Source organism: Periophthalmus magnuspinnatus, chromosome 19 (genome assembly GCF_009829125.3).
Source record: "Periophthalmus magnuspinnatus isolate fPerMag1 chromosome 19, fPerMag1.2.pri, whole genome shotgun sequence".
In the NCBI taxonomy this organism is placed as follows: domain Eukaryota; kingdom Metazoa; phylum Chordata; class Actinopteri; order Gobiiformes; family Gobiidae; genus Periophthalmus; species Periophthalmus magnuspinnatus.
Genome location: NC_047144.1, coordinates 20,408,837 through 20,422,790, shown reverse-complemented (window position 1 = coordinate 20,422,790; position 13,954 = coordinate 20,408,837). Strand labels below are relative to the sequence as shown.

At 40.5% G+C, this 13,954-nt stretch overlaps 1 protein-coding gene across 2 annotated transcripts in view; it reads right to left on the bottom strand.

The window, feature by feature from the left end:
* Nucleotides 1-13,954, bottom strand: part of cacna1g (calcium channel, voltage-dependent, T type, alpha 1G subunit) — a 313,071-nt gene that overhangs the window by 189,008 nt on the left and 110,109 nt on the right. For both annotated transcript variants that reach the window (XM_055229674.1, XM_055229673.1), the window contains exons 4-7: nucleotides 11,798-11,957; nucleotides 5,569-5,863; nucleotides 3,213-3,305; nucleotides 1,274-2,072 (exon numbers count right to left, since the gene is read on the bottom strand). In XM_055229674.1, the coding sequence (XP_055085649.1) occupies nucleotides 1,274-2,072; nucleotides 3,213-3,305; nucleotides 5,569-5,863; nucleotides 11,798-11,957 (1,347 nt within the window). The remainder of the gene's footprint in view (nucleotides 1-1,273; nucleotides 2,073-3,212; nucleotides 3,306-5,568; nucleotides 5,864-11,797; nucleotides 11,958-13,954) is intronic.

Below are 13,954 nucleotides of genomic sequence, written 5' to 3'. Positions count from 1 at the left end.
ATTTGAAGTTTGTTTACATATTTGCAGGTAGCTTCCAGGTCAATTATGCTATTCTGTTATACGGTAAACGAATATATTAGCCAGCTAAAGCTTTACCTAATCTGTTCATAGGCGATCTTTTGAGGACTTTTGACCGTTCAAAAGACGTAAAATTTAGTTTAGATGTGAAAAAAAAAAAAATGCTACGGCAACATTGCAAAACTTTAAGACTTTTTCTTGGGTAATATTAATTTAAAATAGTGTTCTGTAAGTGATGTTTGCTGCTTGATTCCATGGAGGGTTCCTTGGCTTGCATGGAATTTTACACAGTATGGCATTAAATTTGTCTATCTCAACAAGGTGATGCTGAAAACGAAGTCAGAGCAAAAAAGCAAGCAAAGCGAAAACGTTAATTCCGCACTGTGAAACATTTTAGATAAAACTACTCCCATGATGTCAAGAAGTGGAAAAAAACCCACCAGAAAAGTTACATAATGTGCTTTTAAGTCAGTGGAAACATGCTATGTGACAGTAATGTACATTTAATTAGCATAATATACCGAAAAGTCACTGACAGTTGAAAAAAAAAAAATCATAACTCTTTTGTTTCTAAATATTTTTCTTTCATTTTTTCAGAGCCTTTAGAACTGCACTTTCGACATTAATCTGAGCAAATACAGCACCGAGAAACAAACCCTCATTGTACAGTGGTACTTTGAGTCACATGGGTCAAATTCACAAACCCAGCGGTGTTAAAGTCGACATTTTAACACCAGAGATGCCCCGAGCGTAAACACCATTAAAGGAATAATAAGTGGTTTTCAAAGACAGGGGGCAGTATGTGATCTCCACAGACCTGACTAGTCCTGATTTCTTCCTGTGGGCCGATGTTAAAGAAAAGGTGTTTGTGAATAAACCTCAGACAATAAACGACTTAAAACGTAATATTGAGGATCAAATTAGAGCCATAAGCCGGAAATGCTTTCAAATGTTATGTAAAGTGTGTTTGATCGGGCTGTTCAGGGCGAAACTGAAAATGGTGGACACTTATTTTAAAAAATTAGGTCATTTTTACTTCCTCTAGTTTAAGTAGTGATAAATTCAAGTGTAAGTGAACAATTATAACTGTATTTATTGCCAAAAATCTCAGAAGGTTCATTTTACCTACTGCTAAAATTTGGCGTGTTTAACTTAAGAATTATTGGAGCTACTGAAGATTTAAAAGTGTCAGTGACTATTAGCATTAGCGTATATATTATAATGCTAATCTGCGTATAGCATTGTGTGACATTACCTGCCGGGTTGTGCGTATCCACCAGACAAGATGGCCGGCGCTCCAAAGCCATGGGCGGAATGTTGAGGTTGAAGTTGAGGTTGCTCACCGCGACGCTCCCTCTCCTGGACTCCGCGAGCGCTCTGGCCTGCAACGTCGGGTAGTTTTTCGGCGCCGCGAATGGCACCGAATTCCGTTTGAGCGCTCCCGGCGTCAAGGAGAACGGATTCAGCGATGTCGGAGAAAGCGTACAATCCGCGGGCATGGGCAAAATCGTTATATCCGTATCCGAGGTGGTCGCTACGGTCGGCGGCACGGCTACTGTCAAATGCCCGCTCGACGCTACAATAGATCCGCCATTGTTGTTGTTCGAAGCTGACTCGATATCGCTAGCATCCACGCCTCCTCTGACCACGCCCCTTACGCTACCGTTCCCCAAGTGGTAATGCTGGTGATGTTGGTGATGCGTCATGTGGTGGACCAGCATAGATCCGTGGCGGGATTTTCTACGTCTCCTCTGGCTTTGGGTGCGTTGAGGTTCCTGGGCAGGGGGAGAAGCTGCGATGTTCAACCCAGCTCGACGTGCCAGGAACCGGAAGATGTGGGCGACCTGCTTGGCCCCCTTGCGGACGATGTGGACGAGGTACTTTAGGAGCTCGTCGTAGCAGGACCCGGGCTCGGACAGAGAGGCTAAGGTGCTGGCGTTGGACATGAAGCGGACACGTTGCTCCTTCATGAGTTGGCTCTCGCGCTGCTTGGTCTCGGAGAACTGGGTGGCGATGACGACCAGGCAGAGGTTGATCATGAAGAAAGAGCCGATCTGTGGACGAAAAAGTAGATAAATTGTAGAAAATTTGGATTTAAAATTCTAGAAAGATGACCCTGTTAGGAGGTAAACATGTTAAAATCAAATATAGCTTTTACTGATAACATTTATAATCCTGATTTATTCTTAATTACAAAAATATTGGACATGACGATCAAGTTGTCTGTTAAAATTTGCTTTGTTTGTTTTGATTCTGTCTAATCAGAAAACGAAATGAGCGTCATGAGTCTCTCCAGTTTCAATGCTGAAATCCAGTTGGTTTAAACCTAAAATGACTCTGTCTGATCTGAATCGTCAAACCTCAGCACCTGCAGCCAAACATTAATCAGTGCTAGTGCAACCTCTGCAGCTCAGTGAGTGAATTCTGGAAGTTCTTTCACATGAGGCCTGTCCTTATACTGAGAAAGAGGAAAAAAAAGTGTATCTTCTATCTGCAAATTAAGGCACTTGCAACTCAGGTTCAGTTGAAGTCGCAATATTTTTGTTAAAACGGTAAGATCTCGGGCTACATATGGCTCCTTTAAAACAAACGATTTTGTGTTATGTGACTTTTTAGTAGGGGGAAACTACCAATCTATGTTATTAGTTTGCACAATATGGCGTTACATTTAATCATCCACTTACACACAAGAAGGTTTAAGGAATTTTTAGAAATTAATGTCTTGAACAATAAGATATTCACACACACACAAACTGGAATAAACTGAGACTAAACCTAGAGCTAAACTGGAACTACATCATGACTAAACCAGAACTAGAACAAGACCAATAAAGTCAATTACATTATTTTAAACATACTTTGACAATCATCATAAAAAGTGACAAATGTAAATGTTTAAATCCAGGCTCAAAACGGTTCTTTTTATCTGTGCATATGACTGAAAGGTTTTTATTCTGCACTCTTCTGTTCTAATGGTAATTTTATGATGATTATTTGTGATTATTTATGTTTTGATTTGTGTGATTTTAATGTCTTTCTTATTCTGCAAAGCACTTTGAATTAATTTTTGTATGAATTATGCTATACAAATAAACTTGCCTTGCCAAAGAGGCACAAAGTCACCCTAAAAACAGCTATAATACAAGTAATATATAATATAACGTAACAAAAAAAAAAAAAAAAAAATCACTTACGATGATGAGGAGGATGAAGTAGATGAAGTTGTAAAAGGAATGCGCATCCATCACAAAGTACATGATGTCCACCCAGCCCTCCAGAGTGATCACCTGTAGGACAGACACGAGAGAGAGGTCAGCAGGTTAACCCTACACGGAACCAAGCAAAAAATAAGTAAAAAATACAAAATTTAAAAAGAAATAAAAAATAATAATAATAATAAAATAAAAATAAAATAAAATAAATACAAAATAAATTATAAAATAAATACATGCCGATACATTTAAAAAGCATTTTGTTGGATGAGAGCCATGTGGAAGTAAGTGCCTGTGACTATGCCAGACTATGCCAGCTGTTTCCCAGTCATGGTTCACTCATGGTTCAAAATTGGAAGAAACTGGTCAGAAGTATTGAGCTTGATTTAGGTGATGGAAAAAAAACAAAAAACTAAGAATTTCATACAGAGACATAAGAAGAACATGCAAATTAAACACAGTTGCATTGCAACCAAAAAGTGAACCTGTGTACTCCTAACCACTTTGTAAACACGCTGCCAAGTTTTACGGAAATGAAACACGCTGTACCTCATTTTTACTGTCCTAAAAACACGAATAAAACTTTGTAATTAGATGCAGATAGCACAAAGTTGACTTATTTTGAACTCAAGAGCTGCTTATACAATACATCTGTACTAGAGTAAGACACATTTTGCACAAATACATGGGCAAAATCAGGTACACAGCATTTAATAAACATTTTCAGAGTGTCATTTTTATCTTCACAAAGTGACTGTTGACTTCCTCACAGAAAAATATCCTATTGGGTTTCTGTTGAGTTTCAGACCACACAAAGCCAAACTTGATGGAGAATCTGGTTTGTGCTGTGCAGACTTAAACTCCTTGCACAGACAGTGATGAATGCAGACTCATGGCAGAGAGCTTTACAGATGATGAGGAGATAGAGGACAAATGGAGCAGAAAAGTAAGGGCCCAGACCAGACGGGCTAATCCTCTAATTCCCCCGAGGATGTTGGACGATTAGTCTTTCTGTCTGCTATAGATCGGTGTTAAGGATTTAATAGTATCCAAATCTTTTAATATGATAACCACACTTCATTCACCTTATGTACAAGATTTATTCTGAATGCAATGAATGTATGTGGAAGTGCACTGTCATGTTCCTTAAAGAAGAGGTTTTCAAATGTTTAACACCAACTATGGTTTGCAGAAGTGTCTAAAATAGGTCTACATGTGTCTATGATGACCATAGACCATATAAAGAAGAGTGTGAGGTCAAAACGTTCTGCTCCAGTCAAATAAAGCATCGTCAAGGCCAGCGGTTATAGGGAAAATTTGGAGCTGACTTCCATATTTGGAATTCTGACCGCGAGTATCATAGCAACCAACGAGCCAATCCGGAGACAGGCTGTTGAAAGTAATCCCCCTTAGCAATGCTGTCAATCAAACCTGTTGCTAACGCTAGACAGAGTGACCTCGGGGAAAGAAGACACCTGATTTGTCTGTTACTTTGTAGGTTCATATCTTGATTTACGGACACAATAGTGAAACTAAAAACAACAGAATCATGTGGAGCAGGTTTAAAAAAAACAACAACATTTTAAGGCCAAAAAGACGAGCCTGACCACAGCAATTAGAGAAAGAAGGACGACGAGTGATTGGAACCGGAAGTGCACCTTTGCTCACTTCCTATTTGGAACGCAGCGGCTAGTGGGTTAGCTATGTCCATTTATATATACAGTCTATGACAAGGACTAAATTATGTCTTAAAATAGTTTAATTACAGTAATTTCGTCATATTGGCCATAAAACTGTTCACATTTATATACACTGCCAAAAAAAAAGTCGCCACCAAAAGAAAAGGTCACACACTAATGATTACAGCACATATTATTTCAATTTCGCTTCTGCAATGTCACAAGATTTATCTCCATCCAGTGTTGCATTAATTTTTCACAGATGATGGTCAGGTCTGACCGCTGCACAAAGCCTTTTCCAGCACATCCCAAAGATTCTCAATGGGGTTAAGGTCTGGACTCTGTGGTGGACAATCCATGTGTGAAAATGATGTTCATGCTCCTGAACCAACTCTGTCACAATTTGAGCCCGATGAATCCTGGTATTGTCATCTTGGAATATGCCCGTGCCATCAGGGAAGAAAAAATCCACTGATGGAATAACCTGGTCATTCAGTATATTCAGGTGTCAGCTGACCTCATTCTTTGAGCACAGACTGTTGTTGAACCTAGACCGGACCAACTGCACCAACCCCAATGTATTTACTTTATCCCAACCCTACTAGGGTTCCAAGTTTATATGAGACTGCGCATTTTGTAGATGGTATTCCCAACGTTACCTGAAAGATGGCTATCCAGGCATAGCAGATGTTGTCGAAGTTGATGGCCCCTTTGAACGGGTTGACGGGTCCGGCCGAGCAGTTGGTGTAGTATTGGTTCCAGTTGACGCAGGTGGTGTTGTCGGTGCTGTTGTACGAGTCCATGTCCATGTTGCACTGCACGCCGCCTTCCTCGTACAGCCGCGGCACCGTGTCACAGCCCCGCATCCCGTTGTCCCGGGGCATGGAGCAGATGAACGGGTTCTCGTCGTCATTCTCCGTCTTGTAGTAGTTGGCCAGTCCGAGGGAGAGAGGGCTGGAAGACAAGGGAAGAGATAGTAAGAGTGATAAAATAATAAGTATTAATGGGTTTCACAATGATGGGAAATGAGCATCGTTGCCAAAGCGATTGACTATTCAAAGCTAAATATCTTTTGAATGGGGAACAGTCCTCAAAATGGCACCTACTGACCTTCTTCTGCCCACTTTTGCCTCTAAATGCTACTAAACTGCACTTTTGCTGCATTTAAGCAGGAATATCATTCATTTAAATGGAGAATTTGAGAAAAGTTTCGCTGCTAAAATCAGATATAGTAGAAGTAGTTTGATTTGTGTAAACTGTTCAATTCACCATTTTTCAGGAGACTTTAAAATGGCTTTGTAGTCTGTATAGAACTTGAAACAACCCAATCCTAAAACCTGTACCATACTTAAAATCCTCCAGCTAAGGTAATCCTGGCCAAGACTGGCAAAAAGATCACGGAGATGAGTCTCTGAACACTGTCCTGTAGTGGTCACTGCTATTGATGAGGTGCCCCAGTGGTATTGAAGGATGAGTCAAATGCAGAGGACAAATTCCCTACGGGGACAAAAAAATTAAACTTAACCTTAAATTTGAGTCATTGTCAAAATCATCAGCCCCATGTAAAACAATACAACCCCAAAGACAATGGCACCGCCCAAAGCAACTTCTGGAATAAACCATCAAATGGGAGGCAAAGTTAAAATGATTTCACTAAAACTTAATTAACATATTTCTGATGAAAATTTGGACAAATCTTTTTCTGTTTAACAAGTTTGTGGTGAAGTTCATTTACTTCCTGGTTGGACATGGGCATATGACATATATAGATGTAATTCAGGGTAATTTGTAGTCATTTTAACTCGGAATTATACTGTAAACACAAGCCAAATATCATGTTATTTATTACTAACTAGTTATTATTTGATGAAATAAAAACATGAAAACGCTTTTATTTTGTTTTAAAGGGTCAGAAAATCTATTTCTTGTCTGTACATTTTTCCTGACTTATTGTTGTCCAGTTCTGTATGAATGGAATATCATTTTTTTCTTCAGAAACTGGTGCAAAAACTATTATTTATGTTTAATCCATAGCCTGTACATATAAATGGACATAGCTAACCTGCTCACCGTCATGCTCCAAATATGAAGTGAGCATGGGCGCACTTCCAGCTCCAATGACTCTGGCTGGTTCACTTTACATTAGAAAACTGACATTCCTCTCTCCATAACTGCTGCAGTCAGACTTGTCACTGGTATTTTAACTTTGCTATTGTGTCCGTAACTAAATATATTAACATTGAAAACTGACAAATCAGGTGCCTTCTTTGTTCAAGGTCACTCCCGCCGGCATTAGCAACAGGTTTGATTGACAGCGTTGCTAAGGGAAGGCCCTCAACAGCCTCGGTCCGGATCGGCTCTTCGGTTGCTATGATACTTGCGGACGAAATTCCTAATATGCAACGTGCCTCCAACTTCGCCCTATAACTGCTAGCCTCGATGAGCTTCATTTGACTGAAGCTGAACGCTGTGGGCGACGTCACGCTCCATTAGTCGACTTCTTCATACAGTCTACGGTTTCATCTCGCAAAACTAAAATGGAAAAACATGAAAACCACACGCAATTTAATGTGAAAATATTGTTTTTGCTTTGTTAAAGATTATCAATTGTTTCAGAAATGCTCATTCACAAAGCTTGTTTTACTGTACACCTACATCAGTATAATTTTACCATTCCAAACTGTTACAAATCTCTAATGTACTCAATGTCATAGCCTGAAAGTACTTAGTTCAAATTTGTGTCCAAACCGTATTGTGTTAAACAGAGCTTAAACGCACCATATGGCACCATATCACCACACTGCACCTGTGTCTTGTGCTGCAGCCAGTTTGTGATTTCCTGGGAGTGATAGAGGCCAAAATATATTCTATTTTTCTATTTTTTTATTTTTTATGATGCACATGACCCCACCGGTGAAATCTGTGTTGACAGTTCTTATTTGGTGCAGTGTCACAGATATGGCAACTCCACCTCTCTCTCTCGTCTCTCGCTGTCTCTCTCTCCAGTCCCCTTTCTCTCCCTATTCTCAGTTTTATTTTCTACCTCTTCTTCCTCTCTCTCGCTTTCCCTCTGTGTTTCTTGCTCTTCCATCTCTCCATCTTCCCCATTCTCTCTCCACCCGCTATCTCGATCTCGCGGTCTCTGTCGCTCTCTCATCTCCTCTCTCTTGCTCTTTTCTCTCTCTCTGTCCCTTCTTCTCTATCTCTGCTTCTATATCTTCCTCTCCCTGCCTCCCCCACCCTTCCCTCTTCTATTTCTCTCTCTATATCTTCCTCTCTGCACCCCCCCCCTCTCACTCTCCCTGTCACTTCTATTTCTCTCTATATCTCCCTCCATCTCTCACTCTCTCTCTACTCTCTTCTATTTCTCTCTATATCTTCCTCTCTGTCCCTCACTCTCTCTCAACCCCCCTTTTCTATTTCTCTCTATATATCTCTCCATCCCTCTTCTTTCTCTCTGTCTCTCAGCCTGCCCTGCTCTCTCTGTCTCTATCTCTTACCCCCTCTCTTCTCTATTCTATTTCTCTATATATATCTTCCTCTCTCTCTCCGTCCTCTCTCTCTCTGTCTCTCTCCCTCTCTCAATCTCTATCTCTCACCCCCTCTCTTCTCTCTGCTATTTCTCTCTACATATCTTCGTCTCTCTCCTTCCCTCCTCTTTCTCTCTCTCTCACCCTGCTATCTCTCTCGGTTTCTATCTCTCAACCCCCTCTCTTCTCCCTGCTATTTCTCTCTCTATATCTTCCTCTCTGACCCTCCTCCCTCTCTTCTATTTCTCTATATATCTTCGTCTCTCCCTCTGTCCCTCCCTCCTCTCTCTCTTACTCTCTTCCCCTTCTCTCTCTCTCTCTCTCGCACAGACACCCTCACTATTTCTCTCTCTACATATCTTCCTCTCTCCCTCCCTCCTCTTTCTCTCTCTCACCCTTCTCTCTCTCCCTCCCTCTTTATCTCTGTATCTATATCTTCCTCTCTCTCCCTCTCTCTCTCTTGCACACACCCTCACTATTTCTCTCTATATATCTCCCTCTCACTCTCCCTCCTCTCTCTCTCTGTCTCTCTCTCTCGGTCTCTATCTCTCACCCCCTCTCTTCCGTTTCTCTCTATATATCTAACTCTTTTTCTCTCTCTCTCACCCTGCTCTCTCTCTCTCTCGCTCGGTTTGTGTCTCTCACCCCCCTCTCTTCTCTCTTCTATTTCTCTCTATGTATCTTCCTCTCTCCCTCCCTTCTCTCTCTCTCTCAACCATTTCTCTCTATATATCTTCCTCTCTTGCATGCACACCCTCTCTATTTCTCTCTCTACATATCTTCCTCTCTCTCCCTCCTCTTTCTCTCCCTCACCCTTCTCTCTCTCCCTCCCTCTTTATCTCTGTATCTTTATCTTCCTCTCTGTCTCTCTCTCTCTCGCACACACCCTCACTATTTCTCTCTATATATCTTCCTCCTCCCTCTCTCTCTCTCTCTCTCTGTCTCTCACACACACACACACACACACACACACTTGGCCCGGTGGATGGTAAACACAATTACAGCTAGCATCACTGATTACCTCGCCCGTTCCGTCTCACACTCCGCTAATCAAGAGCCAAAGTCCAGTCCAGTTTTGCTTCGACTGCCCCCTTCCCTGGACCAGGACCATAACGTTTAAATCACGCCACAATTTGCTGATTTGAATAAATAAATGACTATTGATTTTCAAATTAGAATTTTTATTTTTACATACCAAAACCTGTCTGCTTTCCGACCGCGAGTATCATAGCAACCAAAGAGCCAATCAATGGACCGCTGGTTTAGCACAGATCAAACGCTTAGCAACGCTGGATTTTTTAGCGTTAATGCCACACTTAAGGAGACTCCATTTTAGAACGTCATTTTTTTTTTAAGTAAAACTATGATAAATATTTTGTTATTTCGTTAAATAATGTTTAAAATATGATTAAAACATCTTTACATTATGGATGGACTTTTTGGCATTGATGACAACGGTAAAACGCACCACTTCCTGCATTTTTGTACGTTTCTTCTCAACATTTTTTCCCCAAACTGTCTTTTTTTTTTTTTAAGTAAAACTATGATAAATATTTACCACAGGTTCTAACCCACCAAACTGAGTCATAATTACAAAAACATGAAACCCTGAAAAACCACTTTAAGACCCAGACATCCTTACCGTTTCATCACATCCAGAAATAAGTCTCAAAATTGATGACGGTGATGAAAAAAAAAATGCCATCTCATTCTCTCTATTACGTATGAATTTCAATTACGCCGGGCGGACCATAAATTCCATAGAGACTAATGGATTCACTGTCACCTTCCATGAATCCGTCATACCTACAGTGGACCACACGGGGGGGTTCTCATTACCAGCTCCCATCCATCACCAGTCCACATAACCACCGGGTCAGACCGGTTTCAGCGGCCGCCGACCCGATTTAGTGCCTGGGTTCAAGGTCCGACGCCGCGTCCTACCTTGACCTCCAGCGGAACCGTGGGGGCCTTCCGTATACATCTTGTTTATCTCAGCTGCATTAGGCCGAATGATGAATGCGATGATTAGAGGGCTTGTCACCTTGTGTATGTCCCCCATAAAGCAGACACGTAGGCGTAAATACAAGTCGTACATCAGAATCGCCGTGTAAATAAAAGCGATTGTCCCGGCCGTTTTGAATTTTTTTCAAGCTAAGAGGTTCCATATTGTGTAAATTTAGTTACCGGAGCTTTTAGCCGTGTTATGATGTTAGCGGACGTCAGAAATATGTACGTAGAGCTGCGTTTTGATTCAGTTATGAATTCATTTATAGGAATTGCTAGCTTGTTTTTTGGCTAACCGCAATGTGACACACTTCTAATCATGTCAATAGTGCCATTTTGGTTTATTTTTGGATGAAATATTACATTAAAAACTGAAATTATAATTGGTTACAGTGGTAGGCTTTATGTAATTGGTTAAAGGTCATATATTACACAAAACTGATTCGTGCGAGCTTACGCCAAGCTATAATGCAGTACCAGCATCGAAAACATACCTGGAGTTGTGTTTTGCTGCATTCACATGTGTTTGAGTCCTGGTTTATTAGTTTGTCTACATCTCCAATGCTCAAAATGCTCCGTTCCACCTTGTGATGTCATGTAGTGGTAGTTTTTCAAGTTAACAGCTACTTTTTTTTAACCTTTAGTTCAGTTAAAGATCGTCAATTCCAGAGCTGAAATCATCCAAATGATTCTAGCGAAGGTGTGCCGAGTTTAAAAACACAGTGAAGCACTTCCTGTATTGCCACATGATGACGTCACAAGGTGGAACAGAGTGTTTTCAGTTTGAGAAAATAGCTAAATATGCAGAATTTGTGTGTTAAACGTGTGTGAATGAAACAAAAACACAACTCCAGGTCTGTTTGTGATGAGGAAACAACATTATAACAGAGTAGATCAGAAAATAGCGTAAAATGGGAACTTTAAATCCTACGGCTACTCACTTACGGAGAAAGCGCAGGGAATTCAAGACTAATTTAAATATTCAGCATTATTTCACAGCAGTATTGTGAGAGGTTCTCAAATTATTGCAGTGTTATCTACTCCCACAAAGTTAAACTAAATCCAAAAACATGTTGGCGATTTATGTCATAGTAACATTAAAATCATGGTACACTTTATTGTCCCCATAGAGACATTTTTCCTCTGCTTTTGACCAATCCTTCAATGCAACTGGGCCATCTCCTCGTAGCAGTGGGACCCATCTGTAGATCTTGAGCTACTCTTGATCAGGAGTACCTTAGCTGGAGGATTTTAAGCACTGCATTCTTTGGGTTAATTGGGAAAACTCATTGTAACAGCCACTACTCTACAAATTAGCCAAAACACACATAGGTATAACCGGTGCACTCACAAGGAGAGGTTGTCCTCCAGGAAGCAGCGGTTGCGCAGAAGCCCCGCCCACAGCTGCACGCCCACGATGCCGAAGATGAAGAAGACGAAGAAGCACAGCAGCAGCACGTTCCCCAGCATGGGCAGAGTGTCCAACAGCAAAGTGACCAGGATACGCATACCTGCAAGAGACAAGGACGAGACAGGAGGGACATGAGGACATGAGGACGCGAGCGAGGGGAGGATACGAGGACGCGAAGGACCAAGGACGCAAGGTTGCCAGATTTTCAGACAGGAAATAGCAACCGAGCTTTTGAGAAACGAGCACAGACCCACAAAAAAAAGTTCAAAATAAGCAACTAGTTAAGATTTTGTGTGAAATTTTTAATGGTATATTTAAAGAAACACAACACAAAGTAAGTCTTTGGAGGCAGCACCTGCACAATTCCATGGAAATAAAACGTTAAAACCCTACGTTGTAACTTCATTCATGGAGATAGAGCAGCGGTTTCCAAACTATGGTACGGTTTCGCTGCACAGAATGACCCCAAGGACTTGTGGAAGAAAGAATTGTCATCTCGTCTTTATTTACTGGTAAAAGCCAAAAGAAAAATCTATCAACTGGACAAAATCTCTTTGATCAGACCTGGACGATAGAAGGATTACACCGACATCTTTATTTAACAATGAAAAAGGGATGTCCCAGGCCAACCTTAACATATTAAACGTAACGATCATGCTTCATTAAGGGGAGTGTAGGATTGGTCTTTAAGGGTCTCAGGAGATGCGCGACCGTAAAAAGTCTGGGCACCGCTGAGATCGATAAGTTTTGTGCCAGACTGTGGAATATTACAGCCAAAGGATCAACATTTCCATGGAAAAAAGCACGAAGTCTGTCCTCTAGGCGAAATAAGAGTCAGGGTTGTGGAAAAGCAAGCCCGCTCAGAGTAAGAACGTCAAAGGAAGTGTTTCTATGTTAGGTTTGGGCATCTTTTTTTGCCCCCGTGTTCCTCAATTTTCTAGTTTTTTTTGTTTTGTTTCAGTCATAAGAAGATATTCCTACTTTTTTCCTTCATATTTTTGTTTTTTTGTTGTTTTTTTGTTTTTTTGTCATTAGTTGAGAATCTTTGCCCATGTTATTTTGATATACTATTTTAGAATCTTTTATTTGAGTGTTTGTTACTGGTCTGGATGTTTTGGTTTTGCGCGCCGGTCTTCCACACTGGGTCTGTATAGCTTTTTGTTTGTTTTTTTCTTTGGCCTGGTGAGTCTGGACATCCTGTTTTTGTTCTTTACTTTATGTACGGAAAGTTTATGTTGTTTTTTTTTGTTTTTTTAAGGTAGGGACAACGCACCGTCCTTATTTTACGTTAACCGATTCACCATGGTCATTTTCCTTTGTTACGTTGTTTTTTTAGTTGAGCACGGGGTCTGGTAAGGTTTTTTTTCCCCCACCTGCTTTTCAGTTTTGACCAAGAAACCAAAAACTATAAATATAAAAAACCTGCTTGAACCCCTTACTCTTGTTTCCTGTGTCCTTTCGTAAATATGTTTGATTTCTCTGAGTCGTAACTTTCTGTACAATAAAAACAACCAAAATGTTACAAAACCTGCACAAAGCTCACATTATTCAGGCTCGTCTGGTTGTTGGAGGAATTGCTGTTTTCAGGGAGCGAATCGTTTTCATTTGTTTTGGGAATTTCCAGTGATACAGAATTTTTGGAATACTCTTCGATCAAATTTACAAAAATGTCTTTAAATTGGGATGAATTATTGTTTGGATTTTTATATTCTCTAGACACAAGCACTGAGATGGGACATTTGTTTGGTCTGTTGAGTTTAGCGGCACAGAATGTAACTCAATAACTAAAAAAATAGTTAAAGGCGGACCTCCCCACCCTGGACGACTGGCACAACCTGGTGAACTCAATATTAGTCACGGATTACAATGTACAACAGACTCAAACAGGACAAATTTGACAAGATATGGGACAAATCTTATATGGAAATCTTATATTCTGCTTAGAAAACCAGAATTTGTCTTCATCTGATCCGGTGATTGTTAAATATGTGAGACTGTAACTGTACACCCACTTTTTCATTCTTTAATTTTTTATAATTTTTTTACTGTTTGAATATTGTTATGTATGTTTTTTATGTTTCTTTTTTTTTTCAAATC